The sequence below is a fragment of the Anolis sagrei genome, chromosome 5, assembly GCF_037176765.1.
Source record: "Anolis sagrei isolate rAnoSag1 chromosome 5, rAnoSag1.mat, whole genome shotgun sequence".
Taxonomy (NCBI): domain Eukaryota; kingdom Metazoa; phylum Chordata; class Lepidosauria; order Squamata; family Dactyloidae; genus Anolis; species Anolis sagrei.
Genome location: NC_090025.1, coordinates 177,207,330 through 177,230,737, shown reverse-complemented (window position 1 = coordinate 177,230,737; position 23,408 = coordinate 177,207,330). Strand labels below are relative to the sequence as shown.

At 43.7% G+C, this 23,408-nt stretch overlaps 1 protein-coding gene across 1 annotated transcript in view; it reads right to left on the bottom strand.

Moving 5' to 3' along the window:
* Positions 1–23,408, bottom strand: part of TMTC1 (transmembrane O-mannosyltransferase targeting cadherins 1) — a 222,348-nt gene that overhangs the window by 29,023 nt on the left and 169,917 nt on the right. Inside the window, exon 12 of the mRNA XM_060776763.2 lies at positions 13,458–13,601. Within this exon, the coding sequence (XP_060632746.2) occupies positions 13,458–13,601 (144 nt within the window). The remainder of the gene's footprint in view (positions 1–13,457; positions 13,602–23,408) is intronic.

Genomic DNA, 23,408 nt, shown 5'->3' with positions numbered 1-23,408 from the left:
ACAAGTATAGTATATAACATAAATGGTACATGTAAAACATGAGCCAACAATGCGATGCAGCGGTTTAAAAAAGTCAATAGGATTTTGGTCTGCATAATTAGGAGTATACTGTCTAGATCAAGGGACATCATGCTACCCATCTACTCAGCCTTAGTCAGACTACATCTGGAATACTATGTCCAATTCTAGGCACCACAATTGAAGGGAGATGTTGACAAGCTGGAATGTGTCCAGAGGATGACAACTAAAATGATCAAAGGTCTGGAGAACAAACCCTATGAGAAGCAGCTACAAGAGATGGCATGCTGAGCCTGCAGAAGAGAAGGCTGAGAGGAGACATGATGAGGGCCATGGATCAAGATGTGAGGGGAAGTCATAGGGAGGAGCAATCTTGTTTTCTGCTGCCCTGGAGACTAGGACACAATGGTTTATGTATTTATTATTATTTATTTTGGACCTTTGTATCCCGTCCTAGCACGACCTCCACAGAGGGACTCAAGGCGGCTAACAACCGGCACACCATGGTGCCCACAACCAAAAGCATAAATATACAATTTAAATAAATACAATATAATAACAGTATAAAAACATTCAAACAGTCAGTCATTGATTTCAAACTACAGGAAAGGAGATTTCACCTGAACATTATGAAGAACTTCCTAACTGTGAGAGCTGTTCAGGAGTGGAACTCTCTGCCCCAGAGTGTGGTGGAGACTCCTTCTTTGGAGGCTTTTAAACAGAGGTTGGATGGCCATCTATCAGGGGTGCTTTAAATGCAATTTTCCTGCTTCTTGGCAGGGGGTTGGACTGGATGGCCCACAAGGTTTCTTCCTTGTGGGCCATCCAGAGTGCTATGATTCTATGTATATCATGTTAAAATAAAAAGATCTAAAAGCAGCTATTAGGAGAGACTGGAAAGTCATTGTCAGTCACAGTACACAACTGTAGACTCAATGAAAAATAAATTCATAAGAACAAAACAACTTCCGTGAGTTGACCTGAACAATATCAAATTGCTCTGCTGACATTTTTTTAAAAAAAACTTTATTAACACATTTTTATATAGAATAAAACAACATAAAAGAGAAAAATACGGGAAAACAAAATACAACTTACAATGAAAAAGCTACAACTGTTACTAAAAATTGTCTTACAATACTGCAAAACTAGAAAGACACCAACATGGTACAAAAATAGAAAAATAATAAGGAAAAAAGGGGGAGAAATAAATGACTTTCAACTTCCCCGCTTACAAATATAATTGTCACAATATCTTACTTCCTGCTACATGATACTTGCTCCTAGTATGGTTCAATTCCTACGATTGATATTTACATCCAATATTCCCTCATATAAATTATTAATTCCCAATCTTTATTAAAGCTACTTAATTACTTTTCTCTAAGCAAAATTGTCAACTTATCCATCTCAACAGGATCACGCAGCTTCAACACCCAAACTTCTTATGATGGGATCGTGCCTGCTGGTTTTTGTTTTTTTTTTAAACTAGAGACTTCACACAGTCTGTGCTTGTAATATGTTTGCAAGTGCCAGAATTCTTTCTCTGGACAAGAAGATTAGTTGACATTACCACTGTTTGCCTTCTCTTCTACAATGCCAATTCCATTTCAGGTTGTCACAAAGAACAGCTCACAATGTCATGGTTATTACTTTCTTTTTTCCCTTTCCCTGCAGGGTTCTACCTCTTCAACGTCATTACTCATAAAATAGTGGAACCTGCAAACAAGGAACTTTGGCCAGTTCCTTTCTCAGAAATAATGCCTATATCAACTGGTATTTGTTGGTGGTCTAACTAGAACTGCCCCTACGTAGCTTCCAAGATTAGATGGGATTTGGTGTCTTTAGGGTATTTAAGAAAACCCTCCTGCAGATAGCCTTCCCTAATGTAGACTCATGCAATCTCTGCATCCTGTAAATTAATTGATACATGTGTAGATTTTTTCATTTGCCTCATATTCTGATCTAATTTGTTAAATTTTGTACTTATGTGGCACTATCCGACATGTGGCCGTGGCCCATACAAAAAACTTAAGAATCAAAACTTATTCCACACTTTTTCAATGTAGTTTTGTAAATCTTGGAAGGCTCCCAAGGCTCTTGGTTTCCTTTTCAGCACAAGGAAGCAAAGCAAAGCCAAAAAAAGCTGCCTTAGTACCTTGCCTTTTCTCTAAATTAATGGAGTCTCAGCATTAGGAGCGAGATTTTTAAAAACATTACAATCACTATAAAACCACGCTATCCGCAATCATAATCCAGGTCATTCTCATAGTCATTGCACATAATTCGAGTCCATCTATTGCACTATGGTTCTTCTTTGATGGCTTGATCCCAGAGCCACGTTTTCAGAAGTCCTCACTCATTTAAGATCTACAACTGCCTACAGCATCATTTCTAAATTAACATAAAAGGAGCATGACCAAACTAAGGCCTATGCCCTTTTCTTACCCTATACCACCCCATAACAAAAGGCCAGCTAATTGATCAATTTTGAAGCCCTTGTGGACTTCTGTGGCATTGGAAACAGATGACTGCCACACTGTAAGAATCAGCATTTGGCAAAACTACAAGGAATGCCGGGATCAGAAGATAAAGGATTAAGAAACCCACTCAGCAGCAATAAAAATCTTTATTACCCACAGGCATGCTTACTGAGCACTATGTAGTCCTCTCAATTATCCTCTTTTTTCTGTTAATGGCCTTTTTTTATTCGAGAAGAGAACAATGCACATCTTTAAAAGAGATAATAAAAAGATTACAGCAACTCTTATATGACAGCCTGAATTACACATGTCACTTGATCCCTGGGGAGAGTCAATCTTGCAGCCCCGTTCCAGACAGACTCAATTTAGAGGGGGCGGGAAGGGGTTGGCACTGATCACATATGGTTGGCCTTAGTGAAAAAAAGCAAGATCCCTCCTCTTAAGGACTATCAGGGTGGTCCAGTAGACAGTTTGATTTAGATATGGATGACCAAAGCCAAAGCCCCACCTCTGCCACATGTCCTCTAATTGGACATAAAGTTAAGCCACAGTTTAGGGCTGTTAGAGCCTTAGTTTACATATTCCCCATTCTGCTCCCTTTGTTTAATGTAGTTAAGAGGAGGAGGGATTAAAATAATTAGACATTCTTGCTACTGTCACACTAAGAGCTTGAATTTAAGCAAAGGATGAGCAATGCTGGAAGGTCAACAGACTTTCCCTGCCACATTTTATGCTACCAATCTGGATCCTGGCAACAGACATCATTGAACATGCAGCTACAATCTTTGATAAGAAGTGCTATTTGGGGCTCTAACAGATGGGGGAAAGATAAAATAGTACAGAATGTCGGTAGACAACAAAAGAGATTCAAAGATGGGTTTAAAGCCAACTGAAAAATGTGGTATAAACACTGAGAACTGGGAAGCCCTGGCAGTTGAGTTTTCCAAGTGGAGGTCAGCTGTTACCAACACTGCTGTGGATTTGGAAGAGGCATGAATACAAGCTGAAAGGGAGAAACATGCCAAGAGGAAGGCACCTCAAGCAAACCCTTTCGTGACCACCTCCCACCTAGAAACCTATGTCCTCAATGCAGAAGACCATGTCGATCCTAAATAGGTCTTCCCAGTCATTTATGGATCCACCACCAAGACTCTGCCTTTGGAAGACAATCATACTCAGCCATAAGTGATCACCAAGAACTTCAAAACTTAATGTGGGATTCTGGGAGTGCAACTATCCTTTTAAAAATGCCATTTTCCCTGAGGGTTTAGGGAGGAATAAGAGATATAGAAAATATCTGGTGGGAAACTACTATTCTTTTAAGTTTCAACTGTCAGGAAGATGCAAACGCTGGTTCAATTGGTATTTGGGAAGGAGTGGCACCATCTTCTCTAGTGTCTCAGTAAGCACAAACTTTTAGGATTGGAGCCTGTTATAAAAGTGTTATGCACACACCATTTAACACAGTTTCTCTTCTTACAATTTCCCAATTTCCTTTCCCATGTTGTCCACAACCAATACATATATGAATTCTAAGAATGAATTGAGGGGAAAAGCAATTACTGTATGTATGACTGCACCAAGATTTTTTTTGTGTGTGCGTGTGCAGAATTTTACTAATATATTTGTGTTATGCATTGATAGAATACTGTCCAAAATTCAGAACTTGAATATTTTCAAAGGGAGAGCAGTATTAGTTTTTCACAGCATAAGAGGTGGGACAGATTCAGCGGTATCCATAAACCTGATTTATTCTAGGATGAGCTTTCATGAATATCAATCCAATTCCTCCAGTGGAACTGATCGAGTGATGTTAAAGCCAAAGATTTTGAAGCATAGTTGTGGCAGTAGGACAGAACGTAATGGGACACAGAAAAAACTATAACTCTGGCCATAAATCTTCAAAGAGTTATGTGAAAATTATATAGGTCTTTCAAGTAGCTGGTAGTAGTCTTTAAAGTCGTACGTTAGTTCTGAGGTGTGAAGGCACTAGATCTGCTTACCAAACATCAGTGTGCTTACAAGTAGCGGCTCTTGGAGGGGGGAAATCAAAGGAAGAGTGGAAAGGGAAACAGTCGAAATGAGATATATTCCACCGCAGCACATTAGCAGAAATATGAACAGAGGTAATGGTTTCTTGGCACACCGTGTATATTAACACAAATCCTCACAATGGTACATGTAACAAATGGATTTCCCTTTTGTTGAACCCCAAGGGAGCTCTTGGTAGCAGATCTATTGCTTTCACACATCGATACTAACAAACTATCCTTTCTAACCTACACCTTCAGCTCACTCCCATTAAAGGACTATTGATCAGGAAGGGCAACAATGCTCCAGCTATGATGACCAAGAGGTCTCTCCTGTCCTTTGTTCTCTGCATGAGTATGCCAGGATAGAAATCTTTAGTGAGATTTTCCTAAGGGTTGGGCCTTGGAGCACGAAGGGATTGGAACAAAACAGTAGACCAAAAGTATTATCCTTCATAGTGTAGTTCCTTTCCTTTTTATAAATGACCAGCTGTATATAAATAATGTCCTGCAAGTAGAATTCAGGGAAACAGGGCAGTTCAAATCTCATTGTCTTGTGTGCTAGCTTTCGATTGCAATAGTTCTTTTGAACTGAAGAACATTCAAAACTGTTACTATCATCTGCACTCTGAAATCATCTATTTTACCTTATATAGTGATTTGGCTGAAATAATAACAAGCAGCACTGATTTGCAGTGGTATTTGTTACTGGGATCTACATGGATCCCATGGGTGCTTTGTGTGGCTTACAATCTACCATCCCAATGCTCTTCTTGGCCTTGCCACTGTTAGGGAAAACTATCCTAAATATAGCAGAGCATCCAAAAAACAAACAGGATACCAAAGTTGAGCATCAGCTCATTAGCGAGCAGAGCATGAAGTGCCGTGTGATGTGGCTGTAAAGAATTCAGAGCTTAGGAGGCAAACATGCAGAGTCCAATCTTAAAAAAAACACAAAAGGTTTATTTACAATAATAATTGCATTTCCTAGGAGATAGATAACTAGTTCTAAGCTGCTCTAACACCCATATCTTCTAAGGTTTCGGGGGGGGGGGGGGGACACTCAATCACTACATCTCTTCTGACACACAAGGAGAGAGAGATCTCAAAGCATACAGCACATACTCTCCATACTAAAATATAAGAAGGAAGAAGTCAGATTCAAAAAGTTTGAAGTAGAAAAGTATCCATTTTAAACATCCAATCAGAATGAAAAAAGAAAGAGAGAAGAAAAAATACATTCACAAAGGCCATTCAGGAGACATAGGGGAAGGGAAACCCTTAGCCTACACTAAACTGCTCCTTGTTGTGACTTGGGCAGTGTGGTGTTGAATTCCAACAGGATCGTCTCTTTTATTTGATTTGCTCAAAAATGAAACTTACTATGTCTGGAAACCCAAAGGAATGTGTCCCCCCACACATAATCCTAGCAGAAAATTGATGGGTGTTTCCTCTGCCAAATAAAAACTGTTTTTTTCCCAAATCTGGAAGTGATCTTTAAGTTCTTTTCTGATTCAAAGAAGGGGCTGGTTCAGTTTCTGGGAAGCTGTAGAGCTGGAAAAATGTATATACATGTAGGGTGCCAGAGCTTGTTCCTTCAGTTGTGACCTGAGACTCTTCTCCGTGCTTGGTGACTGTCTTGGAATAAAAGGTCCTCTTGGCAGTCTAACTCCGGCCATGTTGTCCGGATGCACGACCACCGTCTCCCAAAGCAATTGCTCTACTCCGAACTCAAGAATGAAAAACGGAGTGTTGGTGGGTAAGAAAAGAGATTTAAAGTTGGGCTCAAAGCCAACCTTAAAAACTCTGGCATAGACACTGAGAACTGGGAAGCTCTGACCCTTGAGAGCTCCAGCTGGAGGTGAGCTGTGACCAGCAGTGCTGTAGAATTTGAAGAGGCATGAATGGAGGGCGAAAGAGAGAAACGTGCCAAGAGGAAGGCGTATCAAGTCGACCCCTACCTGGACCGCCTTCCACCTGGAAACCAATGCCCTCACTGCGGGAGAAGATGCAGATCAACAATAGGGCTGCACAGTCACCTACGGACCCACTACCAGTATACCGATCCTGGAAGACTATCCTACTCGGACAACGAGGGATCGCCTAAGTAAGTAAAAGGTCCTCTCTGCTAAACTCCACTAGAATGCAATCTCTGGAGAGAAAGCACAATTTTGCTCTGCCATATAAAAACATTTTTCACTGGATCTCTATCTTTCTATATCCTCTTTACTTTTTTATACAGAGAAATGACAAGAAAATGATAACACACACATTTCCCAAAAGGTAAAACAATATCTTTAAAAAAATGCATTATATGTTTTCTATCTAAACAGAATATTCAGTCTGTCCTTTCCTACAGCTAAAATGAAAAGGTGTTTTTGTCGCAATAGGATAAACAGAGACAATCAGAAATATTTTATCCTGAAAGCTCAGATACAGATGTTCAGATTACAGTGAGTAACTCTGACTGGAAACATAGATCATCATGACTGATTATTATTAGAATGCTTATAGGAACCAATATCTGAAAGTTAATCATAAACATAGCCATTCCATTTCTGAAGTTCCAAGTTAAACTCCAGCTGAAACTCCATCCTGAAATGACTGCAAAAAGGTTTCGGGACACCTAATGCATGCAATAATAATTTTGTTATGCCATATTGTTACAGCTCCTGGTTTTTACTAGATGGATCACTATTGTGGGAGGTAAGAATTAGAAGATAGTTTGAAAGATCTCAGTTTGAAAGAGATACCTATCTTGGCTTGGAGAAACCAATATCCTTTCAGCTGAAGGAAAAAAGAATGAATGTAAAGTGTATGTGTGCAAGCATATATGAGGGAAATAGTTTGCATTTCAGAAGATGCACAGAAGCAGAGAGCTGTGCCTGTGTGCAGAGACTCACTCTGAGGACATGATGTTGAAAAGCAAATCTGTTGTCTTGTATCAAATTTCCTCCAGACCCCCCCATCTATAATACAACATAGTGGGAACTGTGAAGTCCACAGGGTAAATGTGAAGTCCACAGGATGGTGGCCTGGCTGCCGCTAGGCCACCATCCCCGCGACCGAGTGCGACCGAGTACTGCTGGGCCGGAAGGGGAGGCCGAGTGCTGCCTGGCCTCCTCCATCCCCCGCTGGGCCGCCAAACCACCGCCGCCGACCCGCGGGTGGAGAAGCCGAACGCAGGGCCGCCACCGCTGAGTGGCCGCCGCCGTCGGACCGCTATATCGCTACACCGCCGGTCGCTGGGTGGGGAGGCCGGGCGCTCCCTGGCCTCCACAGCCGCTACTGGTAGGACAGTGCCGACGCCGAGCCGCTGCTGGGCCGGGAGGCTGTTTCCACCCTCAGGCGAGTCCGGGGGGCTGTTTCCACCTTCGGGCGAGTCCGCCCCTGCCTTCCATCTTCAGGCGGACCCGCCCCTGCCCTCCATCTTCAAGCGAATCCACCCCTGCCCTCCATCTTCAAGCGAGTCCACCCCGCCGACATAGAGGCCAGGATCCTAGAGGAGCCGCCCGGTGAGGATCATCGTGTGCCGGGCGAGTCCGCCCCCACCTTCCAGCTTTAGGCGAGTTGCTCATCATCCGGGCGAGTCCACCCCACTTTTCCATCCTTGGGTGAATCCGCCCTGCAGGCACGGAGACCGGGATCCTGGGGAACCACCCCGGAAGAGATCAACGTGTGTTGCTTGGCCTCATTGCTGACTGGCCTCATCGTGACTCCTACAGGGGCCCGACCATTGTGTAGAACCACCTATGTGTAGACCGGCTTTCTCGCTGAGCAAGAGTGTGACTGTCTATCTGTGCTGCCCCACCCCCGAGTTACCAACTCCGGAAGCCCATCCGCTGGCTTACAATCCGTCTAGAGACTCTGGGGTCATGGCAATATTTAATTAATTACCACCATTACCACCCATAAAGGGGAGTTGTATAACACCAACCAGTCCATTCCTGGTAGTCATTGTTGTCATCTGCCATCTGTAATAGGATAGAGCACTTAGGCGCCTGCCATCGATTGCCAGATTGCACCAGCACTTACGCCCCTTCCCCGTCCCTCTGTGCCGCACTTTATTATCACTAAGTAGAGCACTTTAGACCTAGCACTTTATTTAGATCTGCACTTTATTAATGTGCCTTTAGACCTTGCACTTTGTTAATGTGCCTTTATGAATGTGTGCTGCTGCTAACTAATTACGATCATTACGATTACTGACGAATTGCTCCCAATTCTAAGCACTTTATGAACTGTCCCATTGTAGTAGTCGGAACATCAACTACCATCTGTATTGCTGCTACCCATGTGGTCCCCTGCCCCCATTTGTGTATTGTTCCTGTTGCTTTTTTGTAGCGGAGGGGGCAGAAGGGGTGGTGTTCTGGAGCCTGTGATTGAAGATGTGGTGGGGAGGGGGGAGGAGGGGGAGAGGGGATGTTGGCAAGAACCTATAAGCCTAACAACAAGCGTAGGAGAAAGTGATCGTATGGCTCGGAACTGCGGCATGGAGGGGGGGAGGTGTTCCACTAGCCGAGTGGCCCCCATAGAGGTCGTGGTGGGAAGGAGGAGATGCGGGAGAAGGAGACCTCGAATTCGGCTTAATTCGGACCGCTTATCTAAATTAACTATTCCCAATCGGTCTCCTAAGGTAAATTGGTGTAACCAGGTGAGCGGGCCCTCTGGCTTGAAGGTGGTGTTGTTGAACGCCAGGTCTGTCAACGGAAAGACAACCTGGATCCAGGATTTAATCCTGGAGGAGCGGGCAGATCTGGCGTGCATCACGGAGACCTGGTTGGATGAAGCGGGGGGCGTAAACCTCTCCCAGCTCTGTCCTCCAGGTTTCTCCGTGCAACACCAACCAAGAGCCGGAGGACGGGGAGGCGGTGTCGCAGTGGTCTATAAAGATTCCATCCATCTAACCAGGAGCCCCATCCCGCAGACCACAAATTTTGAATGCGTCCACCTGAGGGTGGGTGACCGGGACAGAATAGGGATTCTGCTAGTGTACCGTCCACCTCGCTGCACTACAGTCTCCCTACCTGAGCTAGCGGGGGTGGTCTCGAGCCTGGCGGTGGAGTCCCAACGGCTTCTTGTGCTGGGGGACTTCAACATCCACGCCGAGGCAACCCTCACAGGTGCGGCTCAGGACTTCATGTCCGCCATGGCAACCATGGGGCTGTCCCAACGAATAACTGGCCCCACCCACTGTGCTGGATACACATTGGACTTGGTTTTCTGCCAGGGATGGGAGCAGGGTGGCGGTGTGGAGGAGTTGTCTATCTCTCCGTTGCCATGGTCCGACCACTTCCTGATTAGATTTAGGCTCACTGCGCCCCCTAACCTCCGCAAGGGTGGAGGACCCATTAGGATGGTCCGCCCCAGGAGGCTAATGGATCCGAGTGGATTCCTGACGGCTCTTGGGGAGTTTCCCGCCGCCGCGGTAGGTGATCATGTTGAGGCCTTGGTCGCTCTCTGGAATGGGGAGATGACCAGGGCTATTGACAAGATCGCTCCGGAACGTCCCCTCTCGAGTAACCGAGCTAAACCAGCCCCTTGGTTCACTGAGGAGCTGGCAGCGATGAAGCGAAGGAAGAGGGTTCTAGAGAGCGTGTGGCGCTCAGACCCAAGCGAGTCAAACCGAACACGGTTTGTGTCCTTTTTAAGGGCATATGCCGCGGCAATAAAAGCCGCAAAGAAAACTTTCTTTGCGGCCACTATTGCGTCTGCAAAAAACCGTCCGGCGGAGTTGTTTCGGGTTGTCAGAGGTCTTTTAACTCCCCCTACTTCAGGTGGGAGCCCTGACAACTCGGCAGCGCGCTGTGAAGCATTTGCTCGGTTCTTTGCAGACAAAGTCGCTTTGATCCGCTCTGGGCTGGACGCCACATTAGATGCAGTCTCTGTGGATGTGACACAAGCACCTGCTTGTCCGATTTTGTTGGATTCTTTTCAGTTTGTGAAACCCGAGGATGTGGACAAGATACTTGGAGGAATGAGACCCACCACGTCCATCCTAGACCCCTGCCCATCCTGGCTTCTGAAGGAGGCCAGAGGGGGATTGGCCGAGTGGGTAACGGTGGTGGTTAATGCCTCCCTTCGGGAAGGCAAGATTCCAGCGAGCCTAAAACAGGCTGTTATAAAGCCGCTGTTGAAGAAACCATCACTTGACCCCACTAAATTGGACAACTTTCGGCCTGTTTCCAATCTTCCCTTCTTGGGCAAAGTCATGGAAAGCGTGGTGGCCTCACAACTCCAGGTATTCTTGAGAGACACGGATAATCTGGATCCGGCACAGTCTGGTTTCAGACCGGGACATGGTACCGAGACGGTCTTGGTCGCCTTAGTGGATGATCTGCGCCGGGAGCTAGACAGGGGGAGTGTGTCCCTGTTGGTGCTCCTGGACCTCTCAGCGGCCTTCGATACCGTCGACCACGGTATTCTTCTGGGGCGCCTTGCAGAGATGGGTCTTGGGGGCACTGCTTTGCAGTGGCTCCGGTCATTTCTGGAGGGTCGTACTCAGAAGGTGTTGCTGGGGGACTCCTGTTCAGCGCCACAGCCATTGACCTGTGGCGTTCCTCAGGGTTCCATCTTGTCCCCCTTGCTGTTTAACATCTACATGAAGCCGCTGGGTGAGATCATCCGGAGTTTCGGGGTGCGGTGTCACCTGTACGCAGATGATGTCCAACTCTGTCACTCCTTCCCACCTGCTACTAAGGAGGCCGTCGAAGTCCTGAACCGGTGCCTGGCCGCTGTAATGGTCTGGATGAGGGCGAACAAACTGAAACTAAATCCAGACAAGACAGAGGTACTCCTGGTCAGTCGCAAGGCCGAACAGGGTATAGGGTTACAGCCTGTGCTGGACGGGGTCGCACTCCCCTTGAAGGCGCAGGTTCGCAGCTTGGGTGTGACCCTGGACTCATCGCTGAGCCTGGAGCCTCAGGTTTCAGCGGTGACCAGGGGAGCATTTGCACAGCTTAGGCTCGTGCGCCAGCTGCGCCCGTATCTTGGGAAGTCTGACTTGGCCACGGTGGTACACGCTTTGGTCACATCCCGCCTCGACTACTGCAACGCTCTCTACGTGGGGCTGCCCTTGAAGACGGCCCGGAAGCTTCAGCTAGTCCAACGCGCGGCAGCCATGTTGTTAACGGGAGCAGGACGCAGAGAGCATACAACGCCCCTGCTGTCCCAGCTCCACTGGCTGCCGATTCGCTACCGGGCCCAATTTAAGGTGCTGGTGTTATCCTACAAAGCCCTAAATGGTTCCGGCCCAAAATACCTTGCAGACCGCATCTCGGCCTATGAGCCCACGAGGGCCTTGAGATCATCCGGGGAGGCCCTTCTCTCGGTCCCGCCTGCCTCACAGGCACGTCTGGCGGGGACGAGAGAGCGGGCCTTCTCGGTGGTGGCCCCCCGGCTGTGGAACACCCTCCCTGTTGAAGTTAGACAGGCGCCCTCCTTGATGGCCTTTCGTAGGGGCCTGAAAACATGGCTCTTCGAGCAGGCCTTCAACTGAGTGTATCTTGAAACGACACTGGAATGAACTAGGACTATGAATTTTGGCTATGACCCCAGGACTTGACGAAGCGGATTTTTAGTATAAGTATATGTTATGTTGTATTTGTCTGGTTTGTATTGTCGTGATTTATTGTACACTGTCTTTTTGTTGCTGTTCACCGCCCCGAGTCGCCCTCGGGCTGAGAGGGGCGGTCAATAAATGCAAAAAATAAATAAAAATAAATAAATAAATAAATGTGGCACTTTTGTGGACTTGATGGGCCCACCCATTGCAATACATTCAAACACATGCCTGATTAGAAACAAAATCACATCTCCAGAGGCCCCCAGAGAGTGTGATTTGCCATCTCATTCCTGTTCTTACCTCTTCCTTATAGAAAAGGTCTTGAACAGAAAAACGTGAAAATCAAAAGTGACCGTAAGGTAACTTCTGATTTTTAAGAAATTATGGCATGAAGCCTATAGGGATCAAGGAGAGAAGAAAATAAGGTAGGGCAACAATCAGACACTCTGTAATCTCCCTAACACCACCCCATAACATGTTTTTGTGTGTGTGTTTCTGGTTAATTCTCCACACATCTGATTAAGAGCTTTAGTTTAGGAAAACCCAAGCCAAAATAAGTTTGTTAATCTTTCAGGTTCCACATAATTATTTGTTGGTTTTTCTGCAACAGATTAACCTACCAACTCTTTTGGAAACAGATAACTTAAATTTCTCCTGCCAAACTTAAGTTGTTCTTGCTTCTGTAGACTAATATGCTTATCTGTAAAAGCAGACTGCATAAGCCAACACGAACAAACCTGAAGTCTGCTCCAAAAATTTCCTATAACTAAAATGAATAACATTCAGCAATATATTTTAATTTATATAAATGAGCTCACTAGGTCAGTACTAAACCCCACAATGATTACTGAAGTTGTCTGTGATGAATAAGGTAGGAATAGAGGCCTACATCCAACTGTTGATTGATACTAGAGTTATTGCATGAACTATTTTTTTCATGTCAGGAGTGACTTGAGAAACTGCAAGTCGCTTCTGGTGTGAGAGAATTGGTCTTCTGCAAAGACGTTGCCCAGGGGATGCCCGGATGTTTTACTATCCTATGGGAGGCTTCTCTCATGTCACCGCTGAAAAGCTGGAGCTGACAGACAGGAGCTCCCCTCGGACCCTGGATTTGAACCATCGACCTTTCAGTCAGCAGTCCTGCTAGCACAAGGGTTTAACTCATTGTGTCACCGGGGGAACTACTGAACTTAAGTGAAGACATACATAAATTCCATTGAATTAATAGGTTTACAGTGGTTGGGTCTTGGAATGGGAGCCAAGACTCAACCTGTGTAGTACCTCCAAAAGCTCACCATAGAAAAGAATGACCAGATGTTTAACCAGCCCTTTGCGGAATATCTGAGAAGAATGCAAACCTACTTGAGTAGATTTCCAAGATTGAAGAGGGCTCGATTGTGCTGCGGATTGAGCTGAAGGGCCCTCTTGTAGTACTCCTTTGCCTCTGCAAGGTCTTTGGTCAACGTCCCAAGGTTGTTCAGGGCACTTGCATGACGGGGATACAACCTGCAGAACAAAAAGGAAACGGATTTCTGTATTATAGGAAAACCATACAAGTATTTCCAGCATCCCATCTCTCTTCCAACTCCTAAAGTTATTCCAACTCAAGTATTTGCCTTATACATGAAAATAAAGAGAATGTTGCATATTTTAAGGGTTATCTTTTAACTATGTTGATCAGGCTTGTTGCCGTTTAAGCCACCCTGAGTCCTTTCAGGGAGACGGAAGCAGGATGTAAAAATAAAGGTGTTGTTGTTGTTATTGTTGTTAGGCTGTCGAACCTTCTTTTTAAACCCTTTCGTTCTCTGGGTAGTTTGCAGGTACAGTGCAAAACAAAGAATAACAAAATACAACAATCTATATCACACAAAAGCCCTAATGATAATAATCTGCAAGCAAGGGTAAAACCACGGAAGTGCATAATAAAACTAAACTAGCACCAGCAGCAAAATGTAGCCCTAGAAAGGTGTAAAGCCAGTCTGAGTCCCTCTACGGAGGTGAGAAGATCGGGATATAAAAGTTTTAAATAAATTTAAATAAATAAATAAAACAGTAATTAAAATGCAGGGAGGGAAATAAGTCCCATGGATAAAGAACTGGTCGGCATAAATGGACTGCTCTCTCCGTGCATGACAATACTGTAGCAGCAAAAATACTTTTTGCTCACACTTTAAAATAGATCATTTAGGTTGCCAAGTTAGAGTCAATTGTTAAATGAATATGAGTTTTAAAGAGTACACCACTTGAAGATTTTTTTGAAAGATTAAAAATAGTTTATGGACTTTTTGAGCAGTAATAAACCCAACAACGTAATAATGTGTGACAATGGTTACTAGAATACAAGACAGCTTCTGTAGGTTTGTTCTTAAGTTGAATTTGTATGGTCCAAAGACCCTTTTTTGCTCTGAAGTGTACAAAATACGCAAGCTTAATAAGATTAACAACAGCTGATTGATTCTACACACAGTTGGATGAAATCAGCAACAGTTAAAATTGATTAAAATATGGGATTAAAGCTGATTGAAGCCATCCAAGATGGCTGTGAACATAGGTAAAAGACTATGCAAGTTTTGGATAGCATAGGGATGGGTTAACACCTTTTGTGGTGTTTATTTTGCTGTCAATACTCCTGTTCAGAATATTTTACCTCACTTTCTGGCCCTGTGATCATTGGATTTTGAAAAATGTGGCTTGTTTTGGAAACAAAGATTGGTGAGAAAACTTCAGTTGAGACACCTTTTCCCCATGACAACTCTTTCAGGAGTAAACTTCCCTTCCTGGAGGTAGATTTCTCCCATTTACTTTTGTATCACCTCAGTTTGTAACTGAGTTGTTTGTACTTGGATGTTTGTAACTCGGGGACTGCCTGTAATGTATCTTCTTTTGCCGGAGGGGGCTCTCATTACGGTTCGGATTGGGGATCTCAGCCCATTTGTGTCTTAGTTAGCATTTAGTGTTTTAATTATTTAGTGCTTATTGATTTAATTTAATGCTGTAGTGTTGTGTTTAGTTGAGTGTTTGAGCTTTCGTTTAGTTTTCGTCTTAATTATATCTGCTCTCTACACTGCTCCTCAGAGGGCATGGTCTCCAAGGAGAGGGAGTCTTGGATTATGCCTGACGAGGCCAACCTCCAACTTCTTATCTCATTATTGGGATGTCATAGTCATGGGGAATGAGTAACCATTTGTTATCTGAGTAATGAAAACCAACATCACTTTTTTAAAGTATTCTTAATGAAAATGGGCAATATATTTCCAATTGTATTGGAGGTTATTTTGAGGCATTTCTGGTATTTTTCAAATGTATTTAAAACCCATTTGATGATTGAACAAGTTTATTTACTTCGTTTTTATTTACTTCATTTTTACCCCACCTTTCTCACCCGAGGGAACTCAAGGTGGTTTACAGCTTCGGCAAGAATTCAATGCAAGTAAAAACCAAAATAAACAGTAAAAACATATCCCACAGTTTAAATGATTAATAATTAATCAATAAAACACATAAAATACAAATTAAAAACATATAGGGTGCATAGTTCCATTTATCCAATAACCTTGCTCAAATTCTTAATTCAGACCATGTCAAAATCCATAGTAACTTATTCTTCAAATGCTTGTGTGCAAACCCAAATCTTTAGCATTTTTCTGAAAGCCAGAAGGGATGGAGCCTGCCTGATATTGCTGAGGAGGGAGTTCCACAGCCAAGGAGCCACCACTGGGAAGGCCCTGTCTTTCGTTCCCATCAATCGCGTTTGCGAAGAAGGTGGGATTTTAAAGTTCTAGTAGGTTCATAGGAGGAGATGCGTTCAGACAGATAAGTTGCACCAGAACCATTAGGGCTTCATAGGCCAAGATCAGCACTTAAAATTGGGCTTGGTAGCATATGGGCAGTCAGTGGAGCTGTTGCAACAGAGGAGTTGTGTACTCCCTGTATGCTGCTCTAGTTAGAAGTCTGGCTGCTGCCCGTTGGACCAGTTGACAACACACAAATAGCAAGGAGCATGGTAGATTTTTGCTGTCACATAACAATTATGCACACTGTATCATTCATCCCATCTAATATGTCACCTTTTCTAATGATGCATCCCCATTCTAGGAAAAAGCTATTCCCTGTCTTGATGTTGACAAACTGGAATGTGTCCAGAGGAGGATAACCAAAATTATTAAGGGTCTGAAGAACAAGCCCTATGAAGAGTGGCTTAAAGAGTTGGGCATGTTTAGCCTAAAGAGAAAGCTGAGAGGAGACAAGATGAGGACCGTGTATAAATATGTGAGGGGAACTTATAGGGAGAACGGATAAGCTTGTTTCTTCTGCCCTGGAGACTAGGATGCAGAACAATGGCTTCAAACTACAGGAAAGGAAGTTCAACCTGAACATGAGGAAGGACTTCCTGACTGTGAGAGCTGTTCAGCAGTGGAACTCTCTGCCCCAGAGTGTGGTGGAGGCTCCTTCTCTGGAGTTTTTTAAACAGAGACCGGATGCTTTAAATGAGATTTTCCTGCTTCTTGGCAGGGAGCTGGATTGGATGGCACACAAGGTCACTTCCAACTCTAGGATTCTATGATACCAACTCCTGGTCCATAATTTGGTTTCCCCCTGACATTAAGTCCTGTTGTGTCCGACTCTGGGGGTTGGTGCTAAGCCGAAGAGCCGGCGTTGTCCATAGACACCTCCAAGATCATGCAGCCAGCATGACTGCATGGAGCGCCGTTACCTTACCGTCAAAGCTGTACCTATTGACTACTCACATTTGCATGTTTTCGAACTGCTAGGTTGGCAGAAGCTGGAGCTGACAGCAGAAGCTCATGCTGCTCCCTGGATTCAAACCTGCGACCTTTCGGTCAACACGTTTAGCAGCTCAGCAGTTTAAACTACTGCGCCACTGGGATCCATAGTTAGGTGTATCATATGGGAAAGTCTTGCAAAAGCAAATCCCACTTTATTTCCACAGCTGCTCAAAATCAAGACATGAAGCAAAACCTGCCTGGGGGAGAAAGACTGGTTTCTGTCCCCTTGACTTTTCCTTTGGCTGCAGCTCTATTCCAAAGGATGAATTGGGGACAGGTGGGATGATCCAAAGTGATTGTGAATTAAGGTTCAGGATACAACCTTCATTCTAATAAATGATTTCAGTGTTAAGCAAAGCAGAAATGCCTGCCTGCATGTTATCCTGCTGGACTGTATTTATTATGAAATACAGTCTTCCAATTTGGAGTCTCTTTCGCAAAACACATGCACAGGCCTACACACCACACTGTATATGTCACCCGTAATGGCAACCATCTGCAAGCAATATCTCTTTTGCTTTGTATCTCATTAGGCACAAAGTCCTCCTCGCTTCATCTAATCAAGCGCCAAGTGCTGCATTATTTATGAAAGAAAGCTGAATTTCATTAAAATGCTCACAGGGGCGGCCCGCTTTATTTTATTTTTAAATAATCAATTCCTCCATCAATTCGAAATCTGAGACATTCACACTAAGAGTTGGCTTCCCTTCATAATTAGAGCAAAAGACCCGAAAGAAACAGTGCAATTCATTATCCTCGTAGGGGAGGAAAGATGGAAATAATACTTTAAATCAGGTTTGGTTTTTGATTTCTGTACAAAAGAGAAGCCGGATGTTTTCTTGGGGCAAAATGCATTATTCAGAAGATTCCTCCAACATTGCCACTTCGATTGTCAGGATAAATTTAGGCAGCCAAGCCTTGAACTCTTCGAGGTATACATAGCACAAAACTGCTGCTACCAATTATTCTGTTCTCTCTCCTTCCCGAGACTTTACTGTTGAGCTACCTCCATTCTCAACGGCGATATAATAGCAAAGTTTCTTTAGCTGCTGAAAATGGGTAATTTGCAGCTTCAACACAAAAATATATCAAATCCAAGGCAGAAATTAGATTTTTAGTTTTCAGAAAACAGCCATCCTTCAATGGAAGGCATTTATATTGTTGTGAATATTCTCAAGACCTGCCTCTCGTGTGAGATCTCTGTTACTCTGATGGCAGCAAGATAACTCCAAAATCAACGAGGATGGACAGAGAGAAAGGAGGAAGAGGTCGTCATGGAAACCTGCTAAAATCCAGCAAGGATGTTAATATACTTTTTAACACAAGTGCCGGGAAACCACCTAAAATGTTCATAGCATCATCCAGAGGTTAGAAATTACTTTTTTTTAAAGTAACTAGTTGGTACTGTTCCAGCAATAATTCCAAGTCCCTTCTCCCTATAGTATTTACTTCCTGATGCTGTTACATGCTTTAAGGGTAATGATTTACTGTGTTTCTGTGAGTTTTCAGGGCAGTATGGCCATGTTCCAGAAGCATTCTCTCCTGACGTTTCACCCACATCTACGGCAAGCATCCTCAGAGGTTGGAAAACTAGGCAAGTGAGGTTTATATATCTGTGGAATGTCCAGAACTCTTGTCTCACAACTTCTGAGGATGCCATAGATTCAGGTGAAATGTCAGGAGAGAATGCTTCTGGAACATGGTCATACAGCCCAGAAAACTCACAACAACCCAGGAACTCTTGTCTGTTTGAAGCCAGTGTGAATGTTGCAATTGGCCACCTTGATTAGCATTCAATGGCCTTGCTGCTTCAAAGCCTGGCTGATTGCTGCCTGGTGGAATCCTTCTTTGGGAGGTGATTAGTTGGCCCCGATTGCTTCTTGTCTGGAATTCCCTTGTTTTTGGGTGTTGTTCTTTCTTTACTGTCCTGATTTTAGAGTTTTTTAAAATACTGGTAGCCAGATTTTGTTCATTTTCATGGTTTTCTCCTTTCTTTTGAAATTGTCCACGTGCTTGTGGATTTCAATGGCTTCTCTGTGTAGTCTGACATGGTAGTTGTTAAGAGTGGTCCAGCATTTCTGTGTTCTCAAATAATATGCTGTGTCCAGGTTGGTTCATCAGGTGCTCTGCTATGACTGACTTCCCTGGCTGAATTAGCCTTTCATGTTCCTTGATTTATGTTTGGGCATCGCTGCATTTGGTGGTCCCTGTGTAGACAGCTGCATCGTATATGGTAGACTGCTGCAGAGGTGAGAAGATCCCTCTTGTCCTTTGCTAAACATAGCATTTGTGGGATTTTCTTAGTGGGTCTGTTGATAATTTATAGGTTGTGTTTTTTCATCAGCTTCCCTATGCGGTCAGTCGTTCCCTTAATGTATGGTAAGAACACTTTTCCTCTGAGTGGATCTTTGTCTTTACTCTCAACAAACCTCACAACCGCTGAGAATGCCTGACATAGATGTGGACGAAAAATCAGGAGAGAATGCTTCTGGAACACGGCCATACAACCCGGAAAACTCACAGCAACCCAGTGCTTCTGGCCATGAAAGCCTTCAACAACACAGTAATTATTTACTTTCCAGATTCCCAACCAACTAAAAATCTATCTCTATCTATCTATCTATCTATCTATCTATCTATCTATCTATCTAAAACTGTTGACTTGTCATGAATGACTTTTCAATGATTTTAAAGCATAGGTTCTTTTTATTGCAATTTCCAGTGTGAGAAGGTATATAAGATTACAGAAAAAAACATTCAGACAAAGAATGACATTGGACATACAGACATACAGATTCTATGCAACTACATTGGATTCACAATTACATTGGTTAACAAACAAACATAGGGGAATTACATTTTCACTCAACATTCACACACATGTACATGCATTCATCCACATGCATCCAAATATTACCATATCATTTTCTCCCTCCTTGGAGAAGCACCTGTAAGGCCAGACCCTGCTTTCCTGCAGCCTGCCAACGCATAGTTCCAAAACTTCCATAACGCCATAACTTCAGAACACTGAAATGCCAAAACTTCTTTCCCGAAGAACAGTGCCAAGGACCAGACCTCTGTTTTCCATACAGCAGAACCTGACTCCCTGCACAAAATCTAAAACTCCAAAAGCGCACTTCTTCCTCTTCCCTTGAGAAAGAAGCCCCAAAGTGACCAGACTGCTCCCGTGCAGATCTGCCACTATCTGAATACACCACCTCTGTCCTTCCGATGGAGCAGAGCATGGCGGGTGGAACAGACTCCTCGGTCTGCCACGATTTGAGCATTATTAGCCTGAGTCTTTTATAGGAATATTCTGTTGATGTAGTCCCAAAGTTGCAAATTAATGATAGACGTCTTCCAAGACGTCTACAGAAAAAAACATTCAGACAAAGAATGACATTGGACAGACTGGCATGTGGTATAAAGAACATGGTCCTCCTATCCTTCTTTTCCTCACCTCAGCACCCATAACAAAGTATAAACACAGCATGGAGAATTACCTGAGCTATGCAAAGCAAATCCACAATGATAAAGTGGCCAAATGTCACAGATACACAGAAAAAAAGAGTGAAATCATCCCTCATTAAACTACAGTTGAAACACAGTGAAGTCAGGGTTGCAAGGGTGAAATTTGGAGACGGCTTCTATATTTTTAATGGAGCCCCTGACGGCACAGTGGGTTAAACCCTTGTGCCGGCAGGACTGAAGACCGACAGGTCGCAGGTTCGAATCCAGAGAGAGGTGGATGAGCTCCCTCTATCAGCTCCAGCTCCTCATGCAGGGACATGAGAGAAGCCTCCCACAAGGATGATAAAAAAAACATCAAATCATCCGGGCGTCCACTGGACAACATCCTTGCAGATGGCCAATTCTCTTGCACCAGAAGCGACTTGCAGTTTCTCAAGTCGCTCCTGACACGACAAAAAAAAATGGTTTTATTCAAGAGGGAATTTCAATAGGCATTAAATGCCTCACAACCAGGAAACAAGCAACACCTGTTGAAATTTTGAATTGATCAAAACCTTCCAATAATTGCAAAAGTGCAATTATACATTTTTTTGTGGAGAGAAATCAATAGGTTACAGGTGCCTAGTTATTTGTCAGAGCCAGTGCAGTGTAATGGTTGAGCATTGGATCATGCCTCTGGAGAGCAGAGTTTGATTTCCCTCTTGGCCATGAAACCCACATATTCTCAGCACCAGAAAACTCTGTGATAGAGTTGCTTTAGGGTCACTGTATGTCAGAAGTGACTAGAAAGCAAACGACAACATCAATGTTATTTGTAATTATTTCCTAGTTCTGATGCTGCCATGAATGAAGGCTGTAGAACTGACATGGACAAAGTCTGTAACAAGTGGAAGGAGATAAAAATAAAGGTTTCCTCTGACATTAAGTCTAGTCATGTCCAACTCTGGGGTGGTGCTCATCTCCATTTCTAAGCCGAAGAGTTGGTGTTGTCCCTAGACACCTCCAAGGTCATGTGGCCAGCATGACTGCATGGAGCATAGTTACCTTCCCACAGAAACGTTACCTATTGATCTACATGTTTTTAAACTGCTAGGTTAGCAGAAGCTGGGGCTTACTGCAGGATCTCACCCTGCTCCCCAGATTCAAACTGCCAACCTTTCAGTCAGCAAGTTCGAAAGTTCAGCAGTTTAATCCGCTGCACCACCTTTTGGGGAGCTAAAGAGGGGTATAGATATAACAACAACAACAACAACAACAACATTTGGAACTAATCTGTAGAGAAGGACAGTAACAACAACAAAAACGATGATGATGATGATGATGATGATGATGATGATGATGATGATGATGATGATAGGAACTAATCTGTAGAGAAGGACAGTATATAGGGAGCACATTGAGGCAGGAAAGACAACATAGGGCTAATCAACTGAAGCCGGAATTTGAAAATGTCAGAAGTCCCGTTTCTTCATAAAAGGGATTTAGAAGTAAAGGAGGGAAACTGTAGTAGAGTCAGGAGCAGTTTTTGCAGTTGAGTTACTGCTCAAGATCTGCACATTTTTTCCCTTTAAAATGTGTAAGTAGATCTTGAAACCTTGTTAAAGAAACACAAGCAAGGGATATCAACTTGTAGCGAGTGTTCCCTGCGTTTGAGTCTTTTTTGTGCGTGTGATGTCAAAGTTCAAACTTGTAGAAAGTAAGATTGAATTTAAAACCAAACATTCATGCTAAAATAGCCAATTCAGTCTGGCCAAGTGGCAAAAAACGGGGAGATTAGAAAGAAGCAGCACTAAGGAGTGGGGGAAGATTATAATAGCCTTCCAAATCATTTTTAGCATGGCTATTGGCCATGCTGTCAGGCAGGCCCTTGGAGCTACAGCCCAGTTTGTATTGTCAAAGGGTTTCACGATGGGAAAACACGGGGTTGCCAGGCAACCTCTATGCAGATACCCTCACTGACTGACTTATCATAATGAAATTTTCACGAACAATACTTTAGAAACAATTTAGAAACTAAGTGCCGGTGCGCCCTCCCCCCCCCCCCCCCAAATTTAATAATGGCTTTTGAAACATTTTTTATCGATTGCATAACCCTAATAGATACACTGCACTTGCCTTACCACCAACAGAACCTCTGAAGATGCCAGCCACAGATGCAGGTGAAACGATAGGAGAGAAAACTGCTGGCCATACAGCCCAAAAACCAGTAAGATACGAAACTTTATTACGGTCATTGACCAGCACAAAGAGCCCGAAAAACTCACAGCAACCCAAATATTGGTTTGTTCAAACTCTGAGGTCTATTCTGAACCTCACCCCAGAATAGATCACTTTAACCCCAGTCCTGCCTTCATACTAATATTTATTTATTTACGGCATTTCTGCCCCACCTTTCTCACCCCAGAGGGAACTCAAGATGGCTTTACATCCAGGCAACAATTAAATGCCCTAAAACACAATTTACACTTAAATAAATATTAAAATATAATTTAAAAGTACATTTTAAACATTTAATTAAAATATAATTTAAAAGTACATTTTAAACATTTTAAACATTTAAAAACAAAACATTCAGAGTCAAACACATAATTCACAAGTGTAATCCAGGCCGTTCCAATGGTCATTGCACATTATTCCAAGTCTATCTATTGCACAAGTTCTCTAAAGGCTTGGTCACAAAGCCACGTTTTCACTCTCTTGCAGAAGGTCAGACGGCAGGGGGCTGATCTAACATCACTGGGGAGGGAGCTCCACAGCTGAGGGGCCACCACTGAGAAGGCCCTGTCTCTCGTCTATGCCAATTGCACCTGCGAGGGAGGTGGGACCAAGAGCTGGGCATCCCCCGATGATCTTAAACTCTGGTGGTTCATAGAGGGAGATACATTCGGACAGATATTACAGTATTCCCTCACTTATCACGAGTGTTACGTTCAAGGACCACCTGTGGAAATCCATGAAGTAGGGAAATGTATGTGTGTGTGTATATATATATATATCACATTCCAAGGGTGAGGCAGAAGCGAGGAGAGATTTAAAGGCAATGCACACTTTTTTT